At 42.4% G+C, this 27,120-nt stretch overlaps 1 protein-coding gene across 2 annotated transcripts in view; it reads right to left on the bottom strand.

Annotated features, from left to right (window-relative positions):
• Positions 1–27,120, bottom strand: part of FLT1 (fms related receptor tyrosine kinase 1) — a 103,268-nt gene that overhangs the window by 22,063 nt on the left and 54,085 nt on the right. For both annotated transcript variants that reach the window (XM_042838762.1, XM_042838763.1), the window contains exons 12-17: positions 21,355–21,463; positions 15,727–16,014; positions 10,707–10,853; positions 8,788–8,919; positions 4,407–4,513; positions 1,327–1,465 (exon numbers count right to left, since the gene is read on the bottom strand). In XM_042838762.1, coding sequence (XP_042694696.1) covers positions 1,327–1,465; positions 4,407–4,513; positions 8,788–8,919; positions 10,707–10,853; positions 15,727–16,014; positions 21,355–21,463 — 922 coding nt within the window. The remainder of the gene's footprint in view (positions 1–1,326; positions 1,466–4,406; positions 4,514–8,787; positions 8,920–10,706; positions 10,854–15,726; positions 16,015–21,354; positions 21,464–27,120) is intronic.

The following is a 27,120-nucleotide window of genomic DNA, read 5'->3' as shown; positions in this document are numbered from 1 at the left end:
CACATATCTGATGCTGAAGGAGTTGCATTTCTAAGTAAAAATGTTTATAAAAAACCACAGAGGCATATTTTGCTCATGAGATGCTGATCCTTGGAGACTGCCAAGGTATTCAAAGGCTGAGCCAGCTGCCATGTAAGCAGGGCTTGCACTGAGATAATCCCGCATGCTGTGCATACCCGGCTTCACCAAATCTGGTTCTCATTCATTGTCAGCATTCTTTATTTGTTTACACCAGTTCTTCCACTTCTAGCTTGTTCCCTGGCCATCATTCCTCACCTCCAGACTCCAAACACCAGCCCTGCAAGATGTGGGTTTTTCTCGGTGTTTACATTCCATTTCTGCTTGATTCTTTCCATGGGATTTACACACAAATAAAGCATCATATAAAGCAGAGATCATGCTGTCCGCACATCAAGATCTTGGTCCATCATTGCAAGAAAACTATTGGAAGACTGAAGGCACTCCAATGCAAGGTTATGTTTCAGCATTCCCAGAATTATGTAAAACAATAATAAATGACTTATCCACATCTGGTCACCTTGTGCCTTCTATCAGGCGAATTAAGCATGGTGCTAATTGTACTCATGTTTTAATTATCTGTAGTCCCTGATCCCCAGGGGGCAAAAAGAGTCTGTCATGGCTTTTACTGAATGCAGAGGTTTACTAGCCCCAGCTGTAGGACCCACCTGATGCATGCCTGAAGGAACAAACAGCACTATAGCAACAGGCTGAGTTTACAGCTGATTTTTTTTTTAAAGTATTGACCCTCTTGCTAAAGTCCCTGTGGTTTTTGGAGGGACTTCTCAGCTCTGCAGTCTGGTCCCAACCCTCCTACCTCACAGCCAGCTCCAGCCAGCAAGGACATAATGCTCCTGAGCATGTGCCTCACAATGGGGCGAGTGAGCTGCAGGTTCAGGGTTTGTGAGGGTATTTATTTGTGTGTGGATTGGTATGTCACATTCCTGCACTTTATGGTGCACTGACAAGAATGTCTATAAATCTGCGGCACAGAGGGAAAACGGAGACGATGGGCTGGAGAGAGGAGAAAAGGAAGCAGCTGGGAGGGGAAGGCTAGAAGGGCTAATTTCTGCATAGTCATTTTCCAGTTCAGCGTGTAAGCAGAGAAGAAATTTACAGTAAGCCTCAAAATATAGAAACAAGGAGTCAAACAGGCACAGCCTGCTGTGATTCAGCCACAGGGGAGGGGGTGCTCTGCAGGGAGCCTGTAGGACATGGTGCTGCATGTCCAAACCACATCCAGCACCCGTGGTCACACGCATAGCTCACCCAGCAGCCACACACCAATGTGCAGAATGCCAGCATTACCTAGCTTCAGTCGTTCCCGTGCAATCTCCCACTTGCTGGCGTCGTAAGGCAGACGTTCACATTGCTCATCTAAGGGCACTTCGTCTGGATCCATGATGATCGACAGGTAATGATTCATCTTTGTTTCAGATAAATAAGGCTACAAAACAAGAATATTCCAATATGAGAAACAGGAGAACAGCACCTATTGGCAGCTCCCTCTTTGGATCAGGGTCTCCCGGTTAATTCTGTCTGTGGGGTGGCACTGAACCCAATAGAGGGTTCAGTTATGCTACCTTTGGTTTATTTCAAAATTGCAAGCCTTTTTTTTTTTTACATAAAAGAAACTCCTTCCTCTCTCTTTCCTCTATGTGATCCATTAGTTTCTTAAAATCAATGTGGGTCTGTATTAACATATGGTGTTACGACACAGACCCTCTGCATAATCAGAACTATTTTCTTCACATGACTAAATGTTGCTGTTAAAAATAACTTTTCTTCACGATTGTGCAAAGTGGCCATATGCAACAGATGGAGTTCAACTGCCTGTATTTATTGTTTCCATATGCCCAGCAAAGATAGGTCATATGTGGTTACAAGTTGTGCAAGAATGGTTGCCAGGAAACTGATGTTATACATTTCTGAATCTGTTTACAAATTTTTAGAATTTTTTCATTTCTTTGGTGCCATTTCTAACAAGTTCACTGAAATAATGGGATTTGGAGGTACTCATCATTACCTGCATTCAAACACATTATTGGAAATGAATTTTCTAGGAGCTCCGTTTCTACTGAACAAATGGATCACCCACTTCACAAGAGAAATGTTAAGGAAAGTTGAACCTAATCTCAAAGTTTTCTGCAGTCCATTGATTTCCACTTTGAAATATATTTTCCTTTAAAAAGCACTGAGATTGGCACTCTAACCCACTGGACTTTTCTCGACACACAAAGTGCTGATATTTCTAGAGAAAAAGTCTGTTTGCTTTAATTTCCTGTCTATAGGTTGGAATTTATGGAAAATCTGTTGACTGAGGCCACTGACATTCCTTTCCCAAAGCACATGGAAATGGCACAGAGATCATGCGCAAACACACACACACATATATATGTACACTTCTTTATTGCTCTTCTCACTGTCCTCTGTGGCTTTCAACTTTCCTCCTCTACAGCTCGGAAGTACATTCCTAATACTTGCATTTCCAGGCATCTGTTGGATACTGCTGGCTTTGTCTGCTTTGGTTGCAAATGTAACTAGATTAAAATGACAGTAGCTAACAGCTCCTGTTGCACTTGCCTTTCATCATCTCACAGCTAGTCCCAAGGAGGATTACAGTGGAGTTTGGACAAAAGTCAGGTGGCACAAAGCCTGGCTCCCAACCCTCCACTGTCCCTGGGTGGGTCCTGCATAAGTGGGATATAGATGGAAAAAGAAGTACATGAAGTTTTCCAAAAAAACAGCATCTGTTGGTAGGAATGTGTGTGTCTGACTGCTACTGGTCTCTTTAGAAGAGCTTTTGGGTGGACTCATGCCCAAAGAGCAAAAGGAGAGTGGGAAGGTGCAGAGAGCTTCATAGAATCATAGAACTGCATAGGTTGGAAGGGATCTTAAAGATCATTTGGTTCCAACAAACTTCCAGGTTTCTTTGTTCAGACACAAAGAATACCAAATCTTTGGCACAACTGGAGCTTTGCGACTACACTTGTAATGGTGAAGAAGTGTTAAATATATCATTTGTAACAGACAGGCTTTCAGAAAATTCTCTGTTTCTGAAGGAGCACAAAAGATTTTTTTCCACTGTGAACACATCATTCGTATACAAAAGTTAATTTTAAGCTAATTCCAGACATAAATCATTGAAAGAATTTGTAATAGGAACACAGAGAAGACCGTAAACATTGACTAACATCTGTTGGAAAGACTTGTCTGGAAAGAAGACTTCACTTGTCATCTAGTTTAAATCCCTTGCTCTGTAGCTAGAACAATTATTCTTGTTAACAATCTAACAAGTGAAAAAAACCCAATAACAAAAAATTCCACATCTCTTGGCTAATTTGAAAACTTACATTTTTCCAAGGGCTGACCCCATAGCCTTGCAGTCCTCTTACTAACTATTTTATGATTTCTGGTGAGCAGACAGAACAAGTCTGACTTTTTCAGTTTCTCTACATCTCCAAAGTTTCTCCACAGCTTTAGTCTCTGTTTTTCTCACCCCACATAAAATTTCCCATTTATTTCTTCTTACAAAAGCTTGCAGCAGCAGGAAGGCAGAAGCATGGCTGCCGCCCTACAGAGTGGGTCCCGTGCTCTCAACTGTCAATAAGAGCTCTTGGTGGGAAACCTAAATCATGGGCTAGATGAGATAACACGGTTTTACCTTCCATGGGGAGCTCACACTGGAGCACACTCAGTGGCAGGGCTGAGGATGCTCACTGCCCCCCCAGCTGAGCAATGGAGGGCAGATGGAGATCGGTGTGTTGGGAGTGTGGGAGAGGGGCTCATCCTGGTCTTCTATCCCACACTGGCCCACTACTTCTGCACACATCTGTACCCACAAATTGCTCCAAGAGCTTTCTGCACCACAAAGGATTGGATTTTCTGCATTAAGCTATCAGTGCATGATGTGCACGATTGCACCAGGCAGTGAGGATGGGGGCTATCAGCAGAAAGGAGCACTAAGCCACCTCTTGAATATGGAGGAAGGGCAGACAGCATCACCACGCTGATACAGGAGCATCTGTGCCAGAGACTGAGCTGCCAAAATGACTTCAGTGAAAATTGCTTTACAAGTGATGTAATTGTACCAGACACTATGCGCTAACCAGACCCCACCAGGCTCTGTGAAGATCTGTCATCCTTACAAGCTCCAGTCTTCAAAGACACTGAGATGCTAAACTCCCTTGGCCCAAAGGCTCCCCGACGATGCCAAGCCCTGGCTTTGCAGCTCGCACTCAGTCCTGTGAGTCATGGTTCCCCTGCTGACTGCACAGGGAATGATGGAGAGCAGTGAGTGAATCCCATTTTTTGTGTTCCTAGCAATGCTGGTAGCCTAACAGGAAGAGGAGACAGGCAGAGCTGGGAGCATCCATCGCCACTCTTACCCTCTTCAGCTTGCGTATGAAGAGGGTCAGCAGGAGCCAGAAAAGTGTTGCAGCCACACAGGTACAGGTCAGGGTTATCAGCTCCAGGTTCGATCTCTCCACTGTGCCTGGGAAAATCAAGCAGAAAGCATTTTAGAAAAAGACCTACAAAGCCAGGGACAGTGTGTGTTTTTCTGTCATTAAAATAAAATACCAGGAAGGGCCCACTCATGTTCAATGGGGCATTATCTCTTTTTGGACTGGAGAAAAAAAATGGTCTCCTCTGCAAAGCCATTGTGCTGAACGCAGCAAAAGTCACTAGATCCAGCAGCGAGTTTTGGGTAGAAGCCAGCCCTTCCTTGGGGAGCAGGAGGTGAAGCGGACAGGTGAGTACATCACCACCCACGTGGTCATTTCTTTTTGAGGTGAAAATTCGGCTTTTAGCCAATTTTTCTCTTTGTGAGAATGTGTATGGATCTGCTCCAACCCTCCTGGGCACGTCCCTCATGCTGCTTGCTGAGCTCTTCAGCCCAGCCCTGGCCCAAAGCCCTGCTGAGGTGCCTGGAGGGTGATGTTGAGCCCATGACCTTCACTTGTTTGGAGGCATCAGGATTGGCAGCAGATTGTAGAGTCATAGAATCATAAAGGTTGGAAAAGACCTCTAAGATCATCTAGTCCAACTGCCAACCCATCCCCAACATGCCCACTAACTGCATCCCTCAGTGTCACATCTAAATGTTTCTTGAATGCCTCCAGGGAAGATGACTCCGCCACCACCCTGGGCAGCCTGTGCCAATGCCTCACCACCCTTTTTGAGAAGAGAATTTTCCTAATATCCCACCTGATGCTGGGATCTTATCTCATGCTGAGCATGGCACAGGCATCTGGAACCCCATGGAGTGTATTAGAAAGAAGCCTGGGGGCCGGGCTTCCTCATACCCAGGGCTAACCAGGAGTCCCCAGGTGAACGTGGGACCTGTTCTGCCCCCAGCAATGCTGGCAGAGCCCTGTTGGGAGTGGGGAAGGCTCTCTAATTCCCAGGACAAATCGAACACGGGGAAGGGAAATAAAAATGACAACAGCAGGAAAGAGAACAGCAGGAGAATACGAACATTAGGAATTTGAAGAGTATTAGAGTTGACTGACAGACCTTAATATATATATATATAAATAAATAAAATTCACTTCAGACAGCTACTCAGGGACTCACAAAACAGTTTCAGAGCAATCTGTTGCCACGCTTCCCCCACTGTATTTTCCTTCTGATTGGTAGCAAATGCAAAAAGAACTTCTGCTCTGCCTCTCGTTCTGATATAGCGTGTGGTACATAGGAAGCGCAGTAACTCTGCACAGGATTCACAGCGGTGCTGCCAGCTGTACCTGCAAACGCAGCTGCACCAATGTCACTGCTCCACCAAAAGTGCCCCATTCCCACACTGATGGGAACTACCCTGCTTAATTCACATGGTCCTGGGATCACAGCTGTGCAGCACTGGGCAGGGTGCTTGGGGACACCAAAGGATTCCCATCGTTGGAGGTTTTTACCATATGACCAAAGGCACCTCTGACTAGAGGCGGTGTTGGTGGTGACTGTGGTTTCAGATGGAGACTGGATCCCTTCCAGCCCGTTCTGGTGATTCTCTGAGGTTGCAGGCACAGAAGTATCCCTCAGTGGTCTCCTTTTCATATATGGTCACCATATAACCCAGGCTGGACCATGCTCAGTGACCAAGGGAGTCTCAGATACGCTTCATAGAAAGATACCTGATGACTTCAGAGTTAGTGTGGCCCAAAAAGTACAGCTTTCTAAGGTACAAATTCAGAAGGGTGGATAGCTACAGAAGCAGATAGCTACAAGAAAAGCAAACACCCTTTCCATAGTGTCAGAACTGTTCAGTGAATTCTTCACAAATGTGATGCTTTCCTCTCTCATCAGCAGGGATGACATGAAGTTGTGGAGCATCACCTCTAATAAAGGGCACTTTGCTGTATTCTTTTGATTGTTACAGCTCTGGGCTTAAGTGAGTGTGATGCTTCTTCTCTCGTTGCCGTTCTGCCACCAGCTCTGTCACCAGATTCCTTCAGGGGTGGTGTGCTGAAGTCCACAGGAGAAGAAAGGATGTGGCCTTAATGGCAACACAGACCAGTGCAGCAGAGCAGTCTCAGACAGCTTGTGTCCCTATTGTGTCCAGCAGACTGTGCCACCAGGTTGGAGAGACATGCCCCTTTCTGTCTGCTGGCAGCTCAGGCAGCCATTTGCTGTCCTTGTTCTGTCTTTTCACATTCACTGTCTCTTCAGTTCCTCAGCCAAGAGCAAATGGACAGCTTGCTCTGACATATTCACAAACATGGCCCCACTCCTCTCAGACAGCCCCACGAGCACAGCTTCCAAACCAAACAACGGCTGAGATTATTTAAAGACAGCCCTTGGATTCCACCATCCATTCATCCATCTCTGGTACAAAAATAACACATTGTTTTATCTGTGAGCATAAGAATGTTTTTTCAGAGGAAATAAAAAGAGCAGACTATTTCCTTCCTGACACATTTGCAAACTCCTCTCCCAACTGCTAAACACAGACACCAACACAAGGCGTTGCTCTGCTGCTTTGATCTGCAGCACCGCGACCTGAGAGCCGGTGGGACAGGGGGAAGTGCTGACACTGGTGGTGATGGCACGGTGTGCACCCTGGGAAAGACAATGAAGGGGCAAAGCCTGGAGAGGGACCCCCATTAAAGCCTCAATCCCATTGCTGCAGGCTCAGGAGCGGGCTGGGAGGCAGCCCTTCCCCATGAGAATGTCAGGGACTCCACTTTGGATAAAACTGATGCATTTGGAATGAGTGAAAACACCTCCAGTGACATCCTGTCATGCGATCAGAAGAGAGAGCGTGGGAACATATTTTTCCTCATTATAGTAGATAAGAAAAACTCCCTATGCCTGTCTCATTCAGTCTCAAAGCTATATATTTTAATATGCTAGACTTCATTTCTTGCTTATCTAAGAGCTCCCATTGGAGTCAAGCAAGCACATTGCCAGTGATCCCTACAGGGCAAGTAACTAGAGAAGAGATCCTCCTGGCTGTGGTCTTCCTTCTACTCTGGTTCATGTAGAAGGAGATATGACTTCCTAGAAGCCTTCTGACGGAATGAGTGTGGTTGTAATACATAGCTGAGATACAGTGGTACAGTAATCAATACCACAACGTACTACATTGTCCAAAACTATCAACTAGCAGGAGGCATCCGACAGCAACCGCTGAGGGACAGGTCATTATGTTAGTGATTACAATGGCTATTAAATCCTTGGCATCATTCAGAAGGAGATGAGTGGTTTTATGTCCTTGATTACATCTGTTAGGTCAGCCCACATGTATATATGTCTACCCTGACCTTTAAAAGTAACTTTATTGTGTTATCAATGATGCCCATTAGCTGAGACTACTAAAACATTCACAGCAGAAAATCCATACTGATTTACTAGCTGTAATTGTCTTTTGCTGTAGGGTACTATTGAAATACTCAGTGGTATTCAGATACATTTAGTAATTTTATGAGAACAACCACAAAGATATAATCCCTGCCTAAGAGACTGGATGGTAGCCAAAGTGTCTTTTATAAGGAGATACTAAATGAATTTAGATCTATTTACTTAACACATGCAATCAATAAGTCAAGTTATGCCAATTTTGCACATGACAGTGACATAAATGGAGAACACGAGCTTATTTCCACTACCTCATAATAGATGAACCAAAAGGATATCCAATAAAACTGAATAATCATTGAATTAACCTTATTTGAATACAATCCACAGTTGCTTGGTGGAAGTCACTACCACAGGCCTGGGCCAGGCTTGGCGGAAGGCAGAACAACACTGGGTGTTTAAATGAAGAGCAAAGTAACTCAGGTAACGGCTACAGAAATAAGGAGATCGTACCTACTTCTCACAGTAGGTACCTTTAAATGTGGCCTCATCAAGTGCTAGCCTGAAGTCTTCTAGTTCAGTTGCATTGAAAAAAAACAAACAAATGAAAATATCCCAGGCCTCTAATTTCTGTGGAATTAAACCAAAATGAGAAAATGAGGGGGTAGGAGGGTGTTCTGTATTTTGGTTTTTGTTTGTTTTGATGATGCTAAATTTACATTTGTCTTCTACCCTGACCCGATCTTTGCTGGGTTGAAGCAATTCTTCTTTTTAGGTCAGTGTAAACACACTCTGAGTTAGCATTTCCTGTTGGGCTTCCTTTCCAACCTGGTACGTTTCCCTTGTGAGGACTTCCTTCAGATTGCTGCTTTCAGAGCTTGCCGCATGCTGCTCAAGCCATTCCCCATCCCTCCCAGCCACAGTAAGAGCATCCCCCTGGCTGGCTAGCTCTTCCCATGCCACGCCGTGCTTTACCTTGTACTGTGACATACGCTGTGCTCTCCACAGATCCCTTCAAGTTGGTGGCTATGCATTGGTAAAGTCCTTCATCCTCCTCTTTTACTCTTTCAATAAACAGCATTCGGCTTCCAGGCCCTAAAATTATTCCTGTGAAATGAAGTATTTTGCAATGAGCTGGAGCCAGGATATAAACATAAACAGTCACTCGTGTAATAATATCTGCTTCAAGTTCTCCTCAAAGGAAATCTGAGCCACAGACTGCACAGTGCAGTGTTATCCCCAAGAAAGCCAAATATACTTGGAAGTTTTGGGAATCTTTTGGAAATCTGTTTGCAGAGCACTTGTGTGTTTGAAAAGCTCAGCCCTCAGGGAGTGATGCTGGGAGCAGCTGGTGTCACGGGTGCTGATTGGCACTGTGGCCTGACTCCCAAGCAAGTTCCTCAGCATGTCACTAAGTTCCGGGAGCTGGGTGGTCTCCTTGCTTCCTGCTGCACTCACAGGAACAGGACTGTCATGCTTCCCAGACCAGCTCCATGTGTCCTCATCGGCCTCACGGGCAGCACATTCACCCCAAATCCTACTCACACATGTGACACTGAACCCCTTATCAGAAGGAGATCAGCTTCTGCAAGGAAAGATCCCAATGAGGTGCACCCTACGACGTAGGAGTTACCTGAAGTTTTCAACACCTCTCTTGTTCCAGCTTCCTCAACCCAGACTCCAGCCTTGACAATATTCCAGTGAATGAGGAAGTGGCAGGCAGCAGATTTGGCATCAGGCCCGACTTACAGACATGATATAGCCAGGAAATGTGCAGTCAAGTACACACTTGTGCATTTGGCTCCATCAGGACCGAAGTCCCATTGAAATGCATTTCCACCAGCGATTCCAGGCAGCTAATTAAAGTGCTCTTACTGACCCTATAGAGATGTCTTCCTGGTTCCTAACCTTATGTGTTGCATTACGGTCAAGTTAGACACATAACATCTACTCCAGAAGATAATGTGAAAAATTCACGTTACAACCATGTGGTCACTAATTTTAGTGACTGTGTTGGAAGTTTGCAAATACTCAGAGTTCTTCCCACTGCCTTTGCTCATGACACAGTAATTTCCAGTAGCGTAGGCCAGAACCTCAAACACAAGCTTTGTAAAAAGTTATTTAGGACTCCACAGGTTTCGAGTTTCCACAAACCAAATCTCCTTGAACATTTTTTGCTAAGCCTGTAACATGATGTCACTCTGTGATCCTGATTTGAATGTGGATGGATTCCCATGAGAAAGGTTTTGTCTTTTCACTCGTTTTTATCTGAGGAACACTTTATCAAGGAACACTTCTACAGCTGAGGTGCTATTATGTAGCATGAAATGATGTTTGAAGCTGCATTTGGACACAGCAGTAACATCTCCCAAAGCTTTCCTGCAGTAGCAGAATGCCAAGAGGAAGCTCTTCTTTTCTGCTGCATGAAACTTGGATTCCCCTGGCTGAGGCAGACACATTCCATTTTTGGGAACCCATTAGATGGGATTAGTCTGATGGTAGGGCTGTGAATCAAGAACAGACTTTGCATTCCTGACAATACTCCCCCTGGTACTTGCACAGACATCACTTCAGCTTAGTGTTCTCCCATCTAGCTGTACTCTGACACCTGACACAGCCAAGACACCTGATCCTTAGGCTCCCTCTATAGTAAGTGGAGGGAAGTAGGATTCTCTGGAGATGACTCTTAAAAGATGCTGAGATATCTACATCTGTATTTTTCCCACTGACACCATAGGTACCTTCTCAGTGGTTGACTTTTTGGAGTGAGAAGGTAGAACCTAACAGACTCGTAATGCTCAGGCAATGCTGCTTACGTCCGGGTACCAATGCCAGGGAATCTGCACACGGTTACAGGACACAATAAAAAGGCTGTACAAGGTCAGAGCTCTCACCTGATTCTTGCTGTATTTCCTCGTGGTTTTTAAACCAGGTTATCTGGGGCTCGGGGATGCCATGAACCTGGCACTCCAGCATGGCAGAGTTACTGGTGTTCACCGTCTGATCCACAAGCTGCCGCAGCAGAGCTGGTGCCTCTTGCGCTACGAGACAAAACAACACTTCTGTTTTACATTCCTGTAACTGTGGGGCTTTATTATCCTCCCTACTAGCACTTGAGTGATGTAGGACCTCTATGACAATTGTACCACGTTAACTGTTCACAGATTTTATTTACCATCCTGGTTCATTTAAGAGCACCTGGTCTGGTCCCATTACTCACTGGGAGTAGGCTGTCATGACCAATGGACACCCAATGACATTGTTTAACAGATTTCCCCAGTTCCATTGTCAACCACACTGGTTTATCAAAACCAATACATTTGTATGAAAGCTCATAATTTTGCAGACAGGAGAAACAAACTGTGAGACCAGGACTGTCAACTATTAGCAGAACACCCTTGTGCCAGAGCGTCACAGATGGCACTAAGCAGTACACCGTGATACCCATAAATACAACTTGTATATTTTACTTACTTTAAAGAATACAGTTATGAATCATATTCAGTAAACCTGCACAGTTTAAAACCAGAAACGATGAGAACAGAAACATTGTGTCATGCATCCCAACATCTTCACAGACTTTTCCACTTTTGTTTTTCGGCTGAGTGCAGCACAGATAAATACGCCCATGTCCTCTGGGAGCCCACTGATGTTGGAAACGCAGATCCCAGGAGCCAAAGCGAAGCACCAGTGTACCATGCAGCATAGCAACGCTGCTCTTTTTTTCACTTTCTGCCAAAATCTACCAAAATCCAGGTGAATGCAACGCAATAAAACACATCCGTGACATTTAGTGACAATGTATATGTGAAGTGCAGCTCCTGCTGGATTGTCTCCCAAGTGAATGGAAGGGCATCTCCAAACACTTCATAGACGTCACAATGAAGTCATCTCCAGGAGAAGCAAAACGACAAATCCTTCCCATCCTCATTTCAGCATTTTAGCACTCCTTCCCCTGTTTCATACAGAGCTGGAGGGCGTTCTGACAAAGGCATCTACAGCATTTATACGCTTTACAGAGGAACAGTTTTCTGTGACATTGACAGCTCCCACATGATTCCTTCTGATATTTGAGTTCCTGAAAAGCAGTGATGGAGAATACGGGGAGATCCCGAGCAATCTCTTGATGCAGAGGCACAGCAGATTCCCTTGAATTTCCCCAGACTTGCAAGAACTGAATTAGAGTCTTTCCTTTCGAGGATGCTGCCTGGATTAGTAGTTACTGACATGGTAAAATGTTGTAAAATATGAAATAGATCAAAATAAAATAAAAAAGCACTCTGCTGATATTTTCATTTGAACTGCAGTAGATATCAATACACCAAGTATAATTCTGTCTAAACTTCTGTCATTCTGTGTTTGGAAGATTGTATTTTGTACTTTATGAAAAACTGACTGTCTATCAGATGATTTCATCTTCACAGTCGCTCTGTTACCAGATGTGAATAAAAGCTCTCCAGAAAAGTGAAGCACCTACATACCACCAGCTTATACAGCGTGGCTTACACAGCACAAGCCCTGTGGCACTAAAAGCTTTTTCATGCTTTTATTGTAGGCTACCTTTGCTATGCTTTTATCTCTTGAAATTAATCCCAGCATAGTGAACCTGCAACGGCCAGTTTGTGGCTTCTCTGAGCTGCAAGTCTGTAATTTCCAAGGTTAATGCTATTATTTGTTGACAGCATAGCAGACGATCTTCTCCCTTCACAATCAGCAATGCCTATGAGAGCATCTGTTCAGCACGTTCTTCACTGAACACCTACAGAAACAATAAGGTCAACAATATTTGCCTTATAGCCAAGAGGGCAGTCCTCTTTTCATTGTCACCCTCTGTGATTTTTGCACATTTCTCATTGTTTCACAACAATCTGTCTATGAAAAGGCACCTTTTGACACGCATCCACATCCACAAACTGAGAAGATCTCCACATTTTGCATTCATCAATGATAAATGATGGACACCCCAGCCCAAACATCCGAAGTGAAGGCAGATAAGATGACACAACAAAGGCAAATCACACATTCTATGAGTTATTTGTGATTATTTTAATTTTTTTATAGCCATACACTAAGGTTGGGTTTCCATATCAAGAAAAACTGTCTTGCTTAAAACTTAGTTCCAGTCACCATTCACATATTTGCAGTAATTTCTCTTCTGCAATCGGCTGATATTTCAAGGATGCGGTCAACCTGAGGATTAGGTTTGCCAACCACCTGCTTCCTCCTGCTCGTTTTTGCAGCACAGACAAGCAGAGAGAGTTCCAAACGGGAGCTGTGCTGCCCTGCTCCGCTCGCCCCGAAGCCGAGGGCCAGACTCTGCTCTCAGTTGCCCCAAGGAACTTCATTGTAGGCAGAGTTTGGTCCAGGGAGGTGACAGGAGGTCACAGAGGGGAGAAGGGGACACTGGTGTCATAGTACATGACAGACCCGGAGCAGAACGGAGGAATACATTACGATTTGTTCATTTGGGGATATATTTTCCATTCTGTACACCTTTGCCCTTTGTTATAGTTACGTTGTTTGTCCACTTCTTTTTATTAACCAGTACAAAAATATAAATACAAGCTTTAATTTTAACACTTAAAAAAAAAAAAAAAAAAGAAAAAAAGAAATATAATTCACACCTTTCTCCCTAACTAATATATTACACAACAAAAGACAGAGAAACTCCCCAAACCTCTGAGGTTCTCCCATCATCTGAGGACATCAAGAGCAACAGTAGTTTATGTCTGGCCACCAAGAACTGCTTTCCAATGAGGTTTCCCTGTGCCTCCCAGCATGGGCAGGTCCACAGGGACCTCCCAACACCCTCACACAGTGGGGCTGTCTGAGGCTGGCAGGACATTCACTCGGCAGTGAATTGCAGTGTATCATTGCAGCTCACAGCCATTTCACAGAGGAATAGACTAAGGGGCATGTCTTTTTTTGACCTACACTCATACTGTCTGGCAACTGGCTGCTACAAAGCATCACATTCCGGCTCCCAAGGCCATGGAAAATTCAGAATGTCCTGTCATCACCGCCCACCTTGCCATCAAATGTCTTCCCACAAAACAGCCTCTTAAGAAAGGGAATTTGGTATTGTAATTCTTCTGAAGACTTGCAAATGCTCCAGAGTGCATTTGCCCATTTTTAAGCCATCACCAACAATTTCACTTGCTTTTTAGGCATATTTAAGGGGAAAAAAAAAAGAGACCCAGGTCCCTTTGCAAGAAGGTATTGTTTCTGGAAGCCATCACATAATAATGAACAAAAGAGCTACTGTATACAAGCAGGCTATAGGTGACATTTCAAGATAGAAATGATTATTCTTTTCTTTACTCTGACAACTTCCAGGTTATCAATTGTTTTCTATGCATTTTAGGCTCCATGAAACTGGCATTACGGGGAAATGCTATTGTTTACCCTTTCACACTTGACAAAAGCAATTCCCACGTGAAAGACAAGTTTAGCCGTGGGACACAGTCTTGATACCTAAAGGAGGAAATTGTCTGGTGAGTTCCCAAGCACAAGAAACTGTCGTGTTGTCAACCTCTATTTTAGAAGCACAACCACTTTGTTCCTTTGCTGTAGCTATTTTGGTCTCTATGGTCTGTTTTGTTACGGCTTATGTAAATGCTATATAAATGATCAATCATAAATGTAACCAAAAATAATAAAAGCTATGTATTGTAAAAAAATAAAGTTATCAGATCTATTAAAAATAGTAACTTCTTCCTTATACAGAATTTATAATACACAGAAACATCTCATAGCAAAATCATGAATAAGGAAAAAAAAAAAAAAAAAAAAGGAAAATGCTCACAAGAAAGTTTAAGGTTGCCCTTAATTCTCCTTCAGCAGTTTGTCTGTCTGGTTCTTAATCCCCATAATAAATCCAATTGACATCTGATACCAAAAGCAATGAATATTTTTAATGGCTTCAGCTTGGGACCTGTATTTTTAAAAATGTATTAAATCTCTTACTGTGCTGGCTGTAACACTGTGGGATATTTCTTTTAATAAAATAATTACAACATTACAAATTCCTGTATCTTCAGGCCAGAAATAACACTCACACTTTTATCGATAGCTGTTTACATTGTTGAAGAACTGACTTTAAAAATTGACCAACACAGCAACTGGAAATCTACCTGAATTTATTTGGAGAAACACAGTTCATGTCTGTCAGTTTTTAAATCGTCATTATTATAAATGATATGATAGAGCTGTGCATTATATCGACATTTTTATTTCTTCCCTGCATACTTCCTTTAGAAGATACTTTTTAAGATTAATGTACTTTAGTGTAGAAAATAATTTCAAATAAATAAGCATTAGAACTTGCTCAGCAGGTAATATTTATAAGTCCATCAAGATCAGATTAAAATAAAAAATATATAGTCCAGTCAATCGCAAACTGAGTTGTGCTCATTCTGCGCATTAATGTTAACTTATTTAATGTCCGTGGTTGACTGAAAACAGCAGTTTTTAAAGTTAATCAGTTTATTCAGCTTTGACTTTTGACGAGGCCGATACCAAAGTGGAAGAAAAGATTGATCCAAAGTTTTCCTGATCACTCAGCAGGAGACAGCAAGAGAAAAAAGAACAATATGCAAAATGTAGCGCAGGGGATCTTCCAAACCCCAGCTTCCACGTGCTTTGTCAAAGCAGAAAATACCCGTCTGAACTCAACTGGAAGCTCACGCAAAGATTTTGTCTGCTATTCCTCCTACGTCCAACCCATGGGGGAATGTGCACCACCTCAGGGCCTGAAGGGTGGCAACAGCAATAAGAAATCAAGATGATATGAGACACCTGATACTGTTTAATGAGTCCTTTAATGTTTTACATTGCTTTGTGTTGTACAATCATTCCTTGTGCTCTTATATTTGAGGATCCGAGAGTAAACAGCCTTTTTGTTGCAGTGCTCACCTCTGATTGAAACGTCTTTCTTTTGAAGCACTTCTTTCCCCGTGAATATGTTCCTTGCTCGGCAGGTATAGGTGCCCGAGTGTGCCAGGGAAACATTCTTGATGGTCAGAGTGAGGGTGATGGAGTATTCCTTGAGGGCCTTTCTTGCTTTCGTTTGATTAGTGACTGTCCTCGGTAAAATCCAAGAAATGTCTTTGTACATGAATTTGTTGGCTGAACAGGACAATACCAGATTCTCTCCTTCAATGGGAACTTTTTCCAAACTTATGTGGAATCCACTTGGTACATCTGTCAAAAATCAAGAACACTTTTTAGATTATGTTAAGTGAATGAGCCAAAATTAACACGGCGTATATCACCCCCTTTATCAGAAAGTCTTTGAACTAACGAATGTCGTTGTCTTCCTGCTGAAGTCTCTCAGCTTTCCTTTCTCATGCTAGGCTCCAGCTTTTCGACAATTTGTCTTAGAGCTACAAGACACATGGGTTGGACATCATCTGGTGTAAACTGAAGCCGTTCTTGGAAGTACTGAGTTTGTATAAATGTTATGATAAGGCAAGACAGACTGGGGCAAGGTACCAAAAGGAGAATTATTTAAAGACAGCATGCTGGGACTATGAAAAAAGGGAGAAATTCCGGTCTCAGCTGCAGCTTGTGAACTGTGTAAGAGAAGATGAATCTCTAGATGGTGAGAGAAAAATACTCCGGCTACCGTACTTATTTATGTTGTTCTCTCATTATTCACGAGTAGTAAGATAATTTATGTCAATTTCTTAAATATGCTTAAAATCTGGAGAAATCATGGAATATGTGGTTATATGCCTGAATTTCCCCCAAAATAGAGATATTTTCTTCCATGTACATAAAACACTTTGGCCACATGGCAGAAAAGCAGAGTCATTGCCCTCTGGCCTGACGGCCAGCTGGGTGTAGGCAGTATCAAGGCAAAGATCACTGTATTCAGACTTCTTGGCATTAAATGTAGGTGAATAATAGCTCTACCTGAGAGAAACCAAGAATCACTGCACCAACCATTTCCCAAGTGTGAGTATGACTTAAAATTAAGCGCAGTTCATAGCAGACAGCTCAATTCATCCTACAGCTGAAAGAAACATCTTTGGTGAAGTCATGTGGGCAACTGCTTGTAAGATTTACATCACTTGGAGAAAGGTGCAGACCTGTGGGCATGCTGGCTACCTCCAGCACCTCTCCACTGAGCCTCACCCTTTGAGCAAGGCAGAGACATGCTGCAGGCATAAGTGAAAGTAGAGGCAGGTTCCTGAGAGAAAACATTTCCAAGTTTTTCTCCTAGAATGCAACCTCTCCTGGTTTATTTGTAGCCAATATGCTGATAAAGTCATTTCCTTCTCCTTTCAGTGAAATCGGCTTTGGCCATTTTCAATTGTTCTCTCACTGCTAATTGCTACAGCACTTGGCTGTGAAATCGCCTTGAAATCGTAAGAACGGTTTTGTCTTTCATAAGGGAGAATTATGCCTTCTTTTCTTGTCTCGTAGAGCATGAACAGCTCAACACAAGCTTTGATTCAGCTCCATGCATGCAAGTGTCACTTCAGGCCTAATGTCACAGCAGCAGAGTGAAGACTAGGTCTCTAGTGAAGAACATCTCACACTTTCAGCAACTTCTTTCACTGATTGACCAATCCACCAGAAAGCTCCTCCTGACTCTCTAAATCCCCTTACTGCAAATCGAGCTACCTTGTCTCCCCCAGGATCAACAGACATGATCTGCTCACCATTGCCATTCATAGAGGCCTGGCATCACTAGCTCCCTTGATTACCTTTGTGTCTCTTTTCTGTACTAAGTACTGAGTATTAAAAATAGGAAAAATGAACTCCTGTGAATCAGGTACTGAAGATCCCTCCAGATGTCTTCCAGGGAGGTATGCATGTATGCAATCCAAGGATTATCCCAATGCAAGCAGAAATACAAAAACGTCATACTGAAGTTTAAATCCTATGTGCTGAATTGTTCCTTTCATATTTCATTGGGATCCCCTTTTTACCACTCCCCATCAAACAAAACAACACAAATCTTTAAATTTAATGAACTTATAAATAAGTGATTATCATCAGCATCCTCTTTGTTATGGAAGAGCATGTGGAGCAAGATTCTAGTCCCAGTTGAGTATATGTTGACTGAAAGTAGTAAGATAAACCTATTGCTGTAGAATAAAAAACATATTTAATATAAAGCATTAACATCCGCTTGAATACAGTTATTTTGTGTATGGGCAAAAGCTTACAGCCCATGGAGTGATGCAGGCACCTCCACAGGGCTATGCAACCCACCATCTTTGGATGAGTCAAATTCCAGAGATTCTGCTCTATCATTGGACCTTACTACTTCAGTTAGATGAAGTGAATTCTCTGCTTGATTGAACCATCGAGTTCAGAAGCACTTAAATTCAATCAAGGTGCAAAATTTTGGTGGTGCATAAGTGTTCTGATCTATAAAACTGCTGTATCTTAATCACATAATATCTGAAATTGTTCTGATATGTATTGGGAAAAGCAAGTTACTGGTTTGGAATGCTGCTAATTTTGGGCTTTTGCAGATGCCAGCGCTCAGAAAAGAGCTAAGAAGTGTCAAGCAAAACTCTAAAGATGAAATTAAAGATCCCCTGGGTCTGAGGCAAATGAACTACTTTCAACATAAAAGGATGGTATGCCAGCATAACAATATAGTTGCAACTACTTCCACGTTGTCAGGTCTGGAACATTTCCTAGATGTGTCTTCTCTGAAGAAAGACTATTTTCTGAATAAATCTAAGGACAAAGGCGAATGCACAGGATTCCAAGAGAATAATTTGTTTAAAGGCTACGAGCACCCTAATATATGACACCTCTCACCAATTGTTACAGACTCAGGCTAGCTAAATAACGTGGCAGGGAATAATGTAAAACGGTTTTATTTACTTTAGTGATTTGAAGCTTCCTGTGGAAATAGCTCCCAGGTTTCCTGATGGAAGATTTTGTTTATCTTTGCCAAGCACCATCAGGAATCTCAAAATAAAATGCGCTTAGTGACATTGGGAAACCAGGGAGATAAGGGTGAGCTGTTCCTGTTTTACCCTGTATAACTGCAAACACACCCATGAGTCTGCTGCGTGCCAGCAAAACAGCCCAAAATGTAGGGAAAGGGGCAGGCTGGAGGGAAGGGGGCTACCACAGCTGAATTTGGTATAAAGGTGTTGTTGCAGAGATTGTTTCAGCATCAACAAGCAGGAGAGCTCAGAAATCATCTTTCCGTATCACCTGCATGTAAGACTCACAGCTGCTTTTGTACCCCAAACACAGGTTTAGGATTAGAATCAGGTTAGTGTGCCAGCACCCCAAAAATGCCCTTCATCTGATAAAAGCCAAAGGAAAGGAAAGCTACCAAGAGCCCTGGACTTCATGCCCTGTACCCTCAGGCACAGAGTGGAAAAATATACCACCCTCACATCTTCTGGAAAGACACATGCAAGCCCAGAAATAATGAGAAATGTACATTAATTTTAAAACAAGGGCTTTTTTTTTACTTGGTCCCCTTTGCTACACTTTCTTGCACTAAACTCCTCACATTTGTCTTCTCATAAAGGGGCTGACAGTGCAGAACTAGGCCTGCTGGGATGGTCTCTGTCTTCCCACTGCCTTCCCAGCAGTCTTGACCTGTTGGGAAGAGATCGCTCACGACCCCACAGCTGCTCCACTGGAGCGTTTCCTGTTCCTTAAGACAAGGCCTGAGTGTGACTGCCTCCAAGAAATCGGAGTCTTTCTGTCTCTCTCTACTCTCTGGGATCCTTTCTGGCTTGTTCCTCAGCAGCTCCTCCTCCTATAAGGGATTGTCTTTTCTGTTTAGACACTTTCTCCACTTGCACTCAGTTTTGTGTGGCTCAGGCTGGCTTCATATGGCGCCAGCAGTCCCAACAGCATGAGATAAACTAACCCCAGGCTGTCACCCAAGACCCAAAATATTGGTTTTGAACTCATCAGAAGTAAATACTCTGTGGTGTCTTCCCATTTCTTTCACACCCAGCACTATTTGGGCTCATGATTAGAATTCCCTCGCTATGTATTTCAGTGAATTTTGGAGAAATTACTCATTTGTTTCCTTGAAGTGAAACACAAGCAGTCTGGTTTCAGCCTGACAGAGGAGAATTATGATTATACCACACAATCAACTGATGCACTATGTGCATAGAAGAATAAGTCTAACTTCATTCTTGTAAGAACAACACAGCAGCATTGTTTAAATAAGCTGCCTTCAATCAGCACAACTGAGCATCAGCAGATGAGCAGGACTTTCCATGTCTCACAGCTTATGTTGCTTAGCTCCAAGAACTCAAAGGAAAAATGCTTTTCAGCATCACCATCCTATATAAAAAGATTGCCACCAGTCAAGCTGTTAAGAGTTTCCAAGCCGAGAAACCACTTCTCTTCATGCCAGCCAGTGCCAGAGCCTTCAAAGGGAAGTCTTAATATTCTGCATGTTCTCATGCAAGCTCTGGTATCAAAGAGAAAGATTTCCTTCAGTCCCTGGTCAAGATCTGAAAATGTGAGATCTAGGAAGGGAAACTAACCCATGTAACTCATGCCACAACACTAAAATGTCTCAAACAGTCATCATAACTTTGAAAGGGAGATCTGCATATTGCAAATCAAAATTCAGCTTTATTTGGTTCCAGGGTCTTCCATGTGGCATTTTGAAGACTGATAATTAAGAGCTAGAGAAGTTCATATTCATTATCTTGCACATTCAATGCACAACAACCTCAGTGAGTGACTCTCAGCCACTGCTCAAAGTTACGTGCAAAGTCCTCACTTGAAGCTGAAAATACAGCTCAAACAGCATGTTAATTTAGGAACAATTATGTGTCAATATGTACTATTACAGCCAAAACACTTCAGAAACAAAGTTTTTGGTTCACAAAATGAGTGTGGGGATGTTGCCATATTTCTGGATGGATCACATTACTTTAATGACCTATCTTGGGAACTGTCATTAGATGAAGTGCTCTATGAACTACTACCGTTTTGTAATAAAATATTACATAAATAAAATATTTCACTAGAAAACAAATCCTTCTTGATGGCATCTGCAAACATCATGGCGCTAAATCATGCAGTAGTTACTCTCTTAAAATCACATGGCTTTTTTCCCAGTAATTCCTGATGTCAAATAATTTCAGTTTGTTTCCAAACCTGCAAATTCTTATATAGTGATAGGTCAAAAAAAAAGGAACCATGCTAACATGATGAGTCTTAGTATCATGACCAAGACTACTTCCAAGACTGTGTCTCAGAAGAAGGCCTACTAGGTGAAAATGCGCTGGCATTGCATGTTTGGAGTGACTGCAGAGACTAGGTGATTTAAAAGGAGGAATTACAGGTTGCTATATTTGGGAGCAATTCGTGTCATGCAAGGATACTTGTTGAAGGCATGAGTCATTTACCAAATTTGGTGTCTTTCTTACAAATTCAAACCAGCTGCTGTCACAAACGCTTCCCAGGGACACCAATAAGCATGGGATAAGTTTACAAAATGCACATATTGCAACAATACTCAAACTTAGGCATTTGAAAAATCCATCACAAATATAACCATAGGACCAGAGTAGATCATACCTGTTACAAGAAAGCTGACATTTCTTTCGGCTTTTCCTACTTTGTTGGATGCCACGCAGCTGTAGATTCCAGAAGATTTGGCTTCAGCTACAACAAGAGTGCTAGCAGTCTGCAAAAAAATAGAAGATATTCAGCTTTCATTGGATCAGGAGCTTGGTTAAAGCTTCCCCTCTCATTTTCCTAAGGTGACAGTCCTATTTCAGTCTTTCCATTCATTATGTGACAGATGCCACTGAAGATATTTAACAAAGAATAAAGTTTAGAAAGAATAATAGGAAACTCTCCTTGAGAGGCAATTATATTATCAGAGCTGTCATAGCCAAAAATCTTTGAATTTCTTACAGGTTGATTTATCTCTTGCTGCTAATGTGATGATAAGCCTCAAAAGATGAAGAGTGACACAGATGGTTTGCCCAAGGAGATGACCACCCTGTAGGCCAGCCAGACTGCAAAGGGAATGCATGGGGAGTGCTCCAGGCAGTTCAATAATGCTGGAAAAAAAGTTTAGCACTCCATGTATTTCATTTCTCTTTCGTTTTCTCTTGTAAGTGTTAGATGAGAAATGACATGGGAAAAGAGAAGTTTACTCATTCTCTTTTGGACTTTCTCCTATTCTTGGACTTTGTGTTTCTAATACTGAGTAGTAATACATTGCATCTCTTTACATTATGTTCTAGCACCATCTTAAGAGCTTGGCATACTACATATTTTCATGAAGTGATATATATATCATTTACAAGATGAGACCTTGGGAGGCCAGGGGATGATAACTGACGTGCCTTTAGAAAAAAAACATTGTAACAATAAGAGTTATACCTTCAGGATGATGGAAAGCCACGGTCTAATGTCTTGGGCACTGAGTGAGAGAAGAAAGTTATGCACAGACAACCGAGGTGTCAGCCTGATATGGAGCTGAGACAGGGGGCATGCACTGGTGGGTCAGCAGTAGAACATGCTCTCAGATACAATAGCAGCTTAAGTTTCTGTCTACTTCCACTTCAGTTCTTCCATAAAACATACTTTGACTGGAGTAATGAGAAAAACTGGGATTGAGACAAAAAGAATTTGTGTGGCAGTGGAATCCTGTTGTCTGGAATTATTTATCTTTTCTAAAAGTATTCAAAGTAATTTTTGTGCAATTAATACATTCTTTCAAGATTGTCTGATTGGGGGGTTCAGAGGCAAGCACAAGATGATGAGTCAGTGCTAAACAAGGAGTTATCTTTGTTTTTACATAAGCTCTGGCTGAGCATTTGCCTGCTTCCATGTCTCCTACTCTGAGACTTCATGGCAATCCCCAAAGTCCTTACTGTATCCCTAAATAATGTAGACTTTCTGGTTTCCAAACATCCTTTGGTGGAAAGAGTCTGTTGCTTCTCCTCTTATGCAAGCAAACATAGTGAAGCCAAGTTGTTTGATTTTAGCTAGGTTGTTTATTTTAGAAAACTGCCTTATCCCACTTCAAAACTATTGACGTTAATGGCACCTCTACACTAAGCTGTCTCAATGGCCACCTACCCATCCACTACTAAACAGCATCTCATTTCCACCTAAAACTTTTCTAACTTACATTTTTGGCTCTTCTGAAAGAGGCTCAGTAATAACATATATAATTATAGCCCTTAAAAAAAAAAAAGATGCTGTTTTGCTAAATTCAGTAGGCTGACCTCTTCAAATTCCTAATTATAAAGCATGGGTCCAGCCCTGTCTGTATTTTGTCGTTCTCTTTCAATTCCTTCCAATTTTTAAACATCATCTCATACAGTGTGGACACAGGACCCAGAGGCAGGATTACTGCAGTCATTTCATCAATGCTGATGAAATGGTGCCGAGAAGAAAGTTCCATAACCTATGCCAGATGGTTAACATGGGTGGCTAAAAGCTGCTTTTGCCATCCCAGTCTTTCCACAACAAAATCAGCCTTTCTAGTGTCACTTGGTGCTACCTCAGAACCCCTTTGCCCAGGTAGCAATGATCTATGACCCAAAACAACACTGAAGGAGAAGGAGACTTTCCATCTCTGACTCCAGGGCACCTGTCTTGATCCTTCTACAAACAGAACCAAAATGTTTCTGTGACTGAAATATGCGAGACAACTACTCCTCCCACAAGTACTTCAAAGTAGTGGATTTTTAGGGTAGCATCAAACTGTATTTTGTCCTAACACTATCAGGTCTTAGTTTTTTAATGAAAAAAATACTTGTTTTATCTGAGTTTTGCTGCTCCATTCCACAACTTTGTGATCATTACTTCTATGATGTTCAGAACGACACTTGCAATCATATTCAATCAGCATGACTATAGTTACTGGCTAGACTGCTCATAGATTATGCCTTTTCTTGTATATTAAAAGACCTTGCAGGACATTTCTAGGCACTAAAATGCAGTTATTTAAACTGCTACCTTGTTCCTAACGTTATTTTGGATTTGACTAACTTACATTGTCCCAAATACTGCTCTGGGACAGGCTAAGGATCACTCCCATGATCTTTGGAGAGCAAGGGAGACAAATGTTTTGAACGCAGTCGTTAGCGCCATACCAATGCTATGTTTACTTGAGTAATACAGAGATAGCCGTAGCGTCTAGCAAAAGCAATAGTGACTTTGCAACAAAACAGGGTATTTTAGAGACAAAATGTCTCTGCATAAATCTTCTAGTTTATAAATAAGTCATAAGGATAAGATAACATCTGTTTAAACAGGTTGTGAGCCCTCCAGTGGTGCAGTCTGTGTTCTGCATTGTGGATGCCAGCCAAAACCCACCCGAGAAGCAGTGTATACAAAACTAAGCCTGGCACGCTGTTGTTTATTGAGTAATTATGGTTCTTAGGTCAGCCTGTGCTGCGTAGTTTTCCTATGCAGCTATTGCTGCAAAAGGAGCGAGATACAAATTTGTGCAGCTCTGTATTGCCTAGCTTTCCAACAAAGTTTCAAGCCACAGTTTTGCAACCACACTATATACAGAAAATCAGAACTGCTTGCCGTGATCAGAGTGCAGCAAAGGATCCCTGGCATGCTTGACACATTGAATCTGCTCATCTGCCCACAAGCCCTATTTACCACCAAAGTTTTGATCTCTTCTTCCTGCACGCATCTCAGCTGAAGCACCATGCTACACGCTCAGTTCAGAGCCAGGGGCTGGGGAAATGAATCACACAGTGCTGCTGCATTTGCCAACAAATGAAAGAGTTATATAGCAGAAAGCCTGAGATGGAAGAGGAAATTACAGATCTATTTGTGGTAGAAACTATTGAGAAAAAGACCCCAGAAGTCATTGCAAAGCAAGAGGATGATTGTTGTGGTTGGACCACACTGGTCTGGTCTTTCCCCTAGTGTGCCTACTTGAATTTCTCTCTTCCAATATACCTTAAGTAGAGGATTCCGACAGCTCCAGCTGATGACAGTGGAGCGAGTGGAAGTTTCAGCAAACAATAAGTAGCCTTACTCTTTCCTTACTCCTAGAAGGCCTCTGCAGACACATGCATATACATGCTCCATTCAGAGATTGTTTTGCTAACTTCTCTGAATGCTTATACACCTAAAAGACAAAATATCCTTTCAGCATTGAGCAGGTTAGTGCAAGTCTGACAAACACTGTTGATTCCCTTCTAGTTATGCTTTTAAAACACATTTATTGAAAAAGTAGGTTTATTTCCTACATATATGCTCTCCTTATCCCATTGGATTTATCTTTAGATAAAAGGATAATACTTAGGAAGATACATGTTGAAATATTGGCAGGACACCACTGGCTTCATCTGCTTATGACAAAGTCATATCATCTGTGTGCCTTGTGCTGGAAAGAAGCATCAGTGCAAAACATCTGAATACATGCTTCACTTTCAGAACCACCACTACGTCCACAGAGTAAACACTAAAATGTCTACAATAGCAGGACATGAACGTGTGCAGATAAGCACTTTCTTCCCCTCGAGTCAGACAGGTAAATCACTGCCGTTTAACAGCAGAGCTTCAGTTTCCCGCTGCATCACATTGCACTGTTGGGCAGGCTGAGACAGTTCTTCCATCTGACCCATAGGGAGATCATGATACAGATGGCTACAGATCCACAGATACCTCCTACTCTCCTTTAAGGGCCTATGTTGAGTAAAATTGTGCTTCCTGCCTTCCTTATGCACCAAGGGAGGGGATGCGTTTCAGCAGGGAGATGCAGCTCAGCAGAGGCTCAGCAGAGCTCAGCAGAGGCTGAGTTCTCCTGGTTTTCATCTCACCAAGCTCTTGGCTCAGCTGTCACCTTTAAGAATTCTTTTTTAAAGTGTTGACAGCAATTCTAGTAGCACTCAGGAAGGCCCCAAGAAAAGTTACAGTGTGCTGAAAGGGAGGCAGGCTGTGTTCCCAGCACTATCCTTAGCCTGGCTTCCTAGGAAGTTCACACTGTTTGCCCATCTCTGTGCAAGTTCTTTATCCTCAGCAATGTCCCATTTGCAGCCAAAATAGGCAGATAAACTCATGAGACTTCATGAGTGTTTCATGAAAACCATCTGTCTGTAAATGAGGAAGACCAAAATGAGTGCTGTTGCAATGAGCTATTCAGCTCATTGTGTGCCAGTTAGCCAGCCCACATGGATGTGCTGGCCAGTCAGCTGGAATATCCAGGGACTCAAGTCAGACACAGTATAAGCTTTCTTGTCTCATCTGTAAGATGAAGACATTGGAGATGGAGGCTTAGGGCTTGGCATAGAAGATGCTAGAGAGATGGACTAGTCCATATATTCCGCGGCCACAGTTTTTTATCAGGTCCAAAAGGGATTGAACTCCCCCCACCTTTGTGTTGGACTGTCACACTTTCTGAAACTACCCACAGTCAGCATATGGGTGGATGATCCATCAGTGTCAGCCAAACTAAAGATGGACAAGAAAGAGCCTAATTTTGATCTTACAGAACCTTCCTACAGGGTCATTACTTTCCATTTTCCCTTAAGTCAGGTGGCTTTTTCACTTACAGAGGATTGGACCACTAAAAATGTGGGTCAGTAAAGTATTAATGCAGTGGAAAAAAAGACCATACATATAAATATATGCCTGATAAAACACAATTTCATGTATTAGTATTGTTTACATACACTTGCCCTTCAATCTACTATCTCCTTCTGTTGATATTCTCATCCTTTCTTCTTGACCAACATCTACTTTCATTCATCTGTACACACCTTTCTGGCCCTCTTCTGTACACTCTGCATCCCCATGATCTTTGTACAGTCCCTCCTACAGCCCTCTGTGCAAGGAGTATTGCCTCTGTCTTTCAAAGCTTTTGATAAACCAATATGTGGTCTTCCCAATGCCTGCCCAGAGAGGGCATGTATGTACGGCAGAGTTATCAATGAGTGCCTGAGCTCTTTGTATCTCATTGTTGTAGGTCATTTACACTTGGTATTATTACAAACCACAGATGCTAAGAATAATAATGACCAGTACTAGCCCTGAGCTACAGGTAGGAGCAAACTTTGATCAAGAACACTGAGAAGTGATGGTTTTTAGTAGCTGAATGACAAAAGAGAGTCTGTGATCTGCTTACAAGCCAAGAATAGCTCAGTTTTGTAGGAAGTCGCTGATAATGTCCAACAAAATGAGAATGAAAACTTTGGGTGGGGGAATCAAATCAAGAGTTGTTTTATGATTAAGTATTATGACTTCTGTTATAAACTTTTTCCATTATACCACTTGAGTTTCTCAATGTCTGTTTAGAAAGGCTTCAACGGAAATGTTACTAAAACACAGTTGTCACGGTTTCTCTCTGTCACCAGA

This window comes from Centrocercus urophasianus, unplaced genomic scaffold (genome assembly GCF_019232065.1).
Source record: "Centrocercus urophasianus isolate 14NV4802_14NV808 unplaced genomic scaffold, USGS_Curo_1.0 seq_9, whole genome shotgun sequence".
NCBI lineage: Eukaryota > Metazoa > Chordata > Aves > Galliformes > Phasianidae > Centrocercus > Centrocercus urophasianus.
The sequence above is the reverse complement of the archived record's forward strand: the minus strand, read 5'-3'. Positions and strand labels throughout refer to the sequence as shown.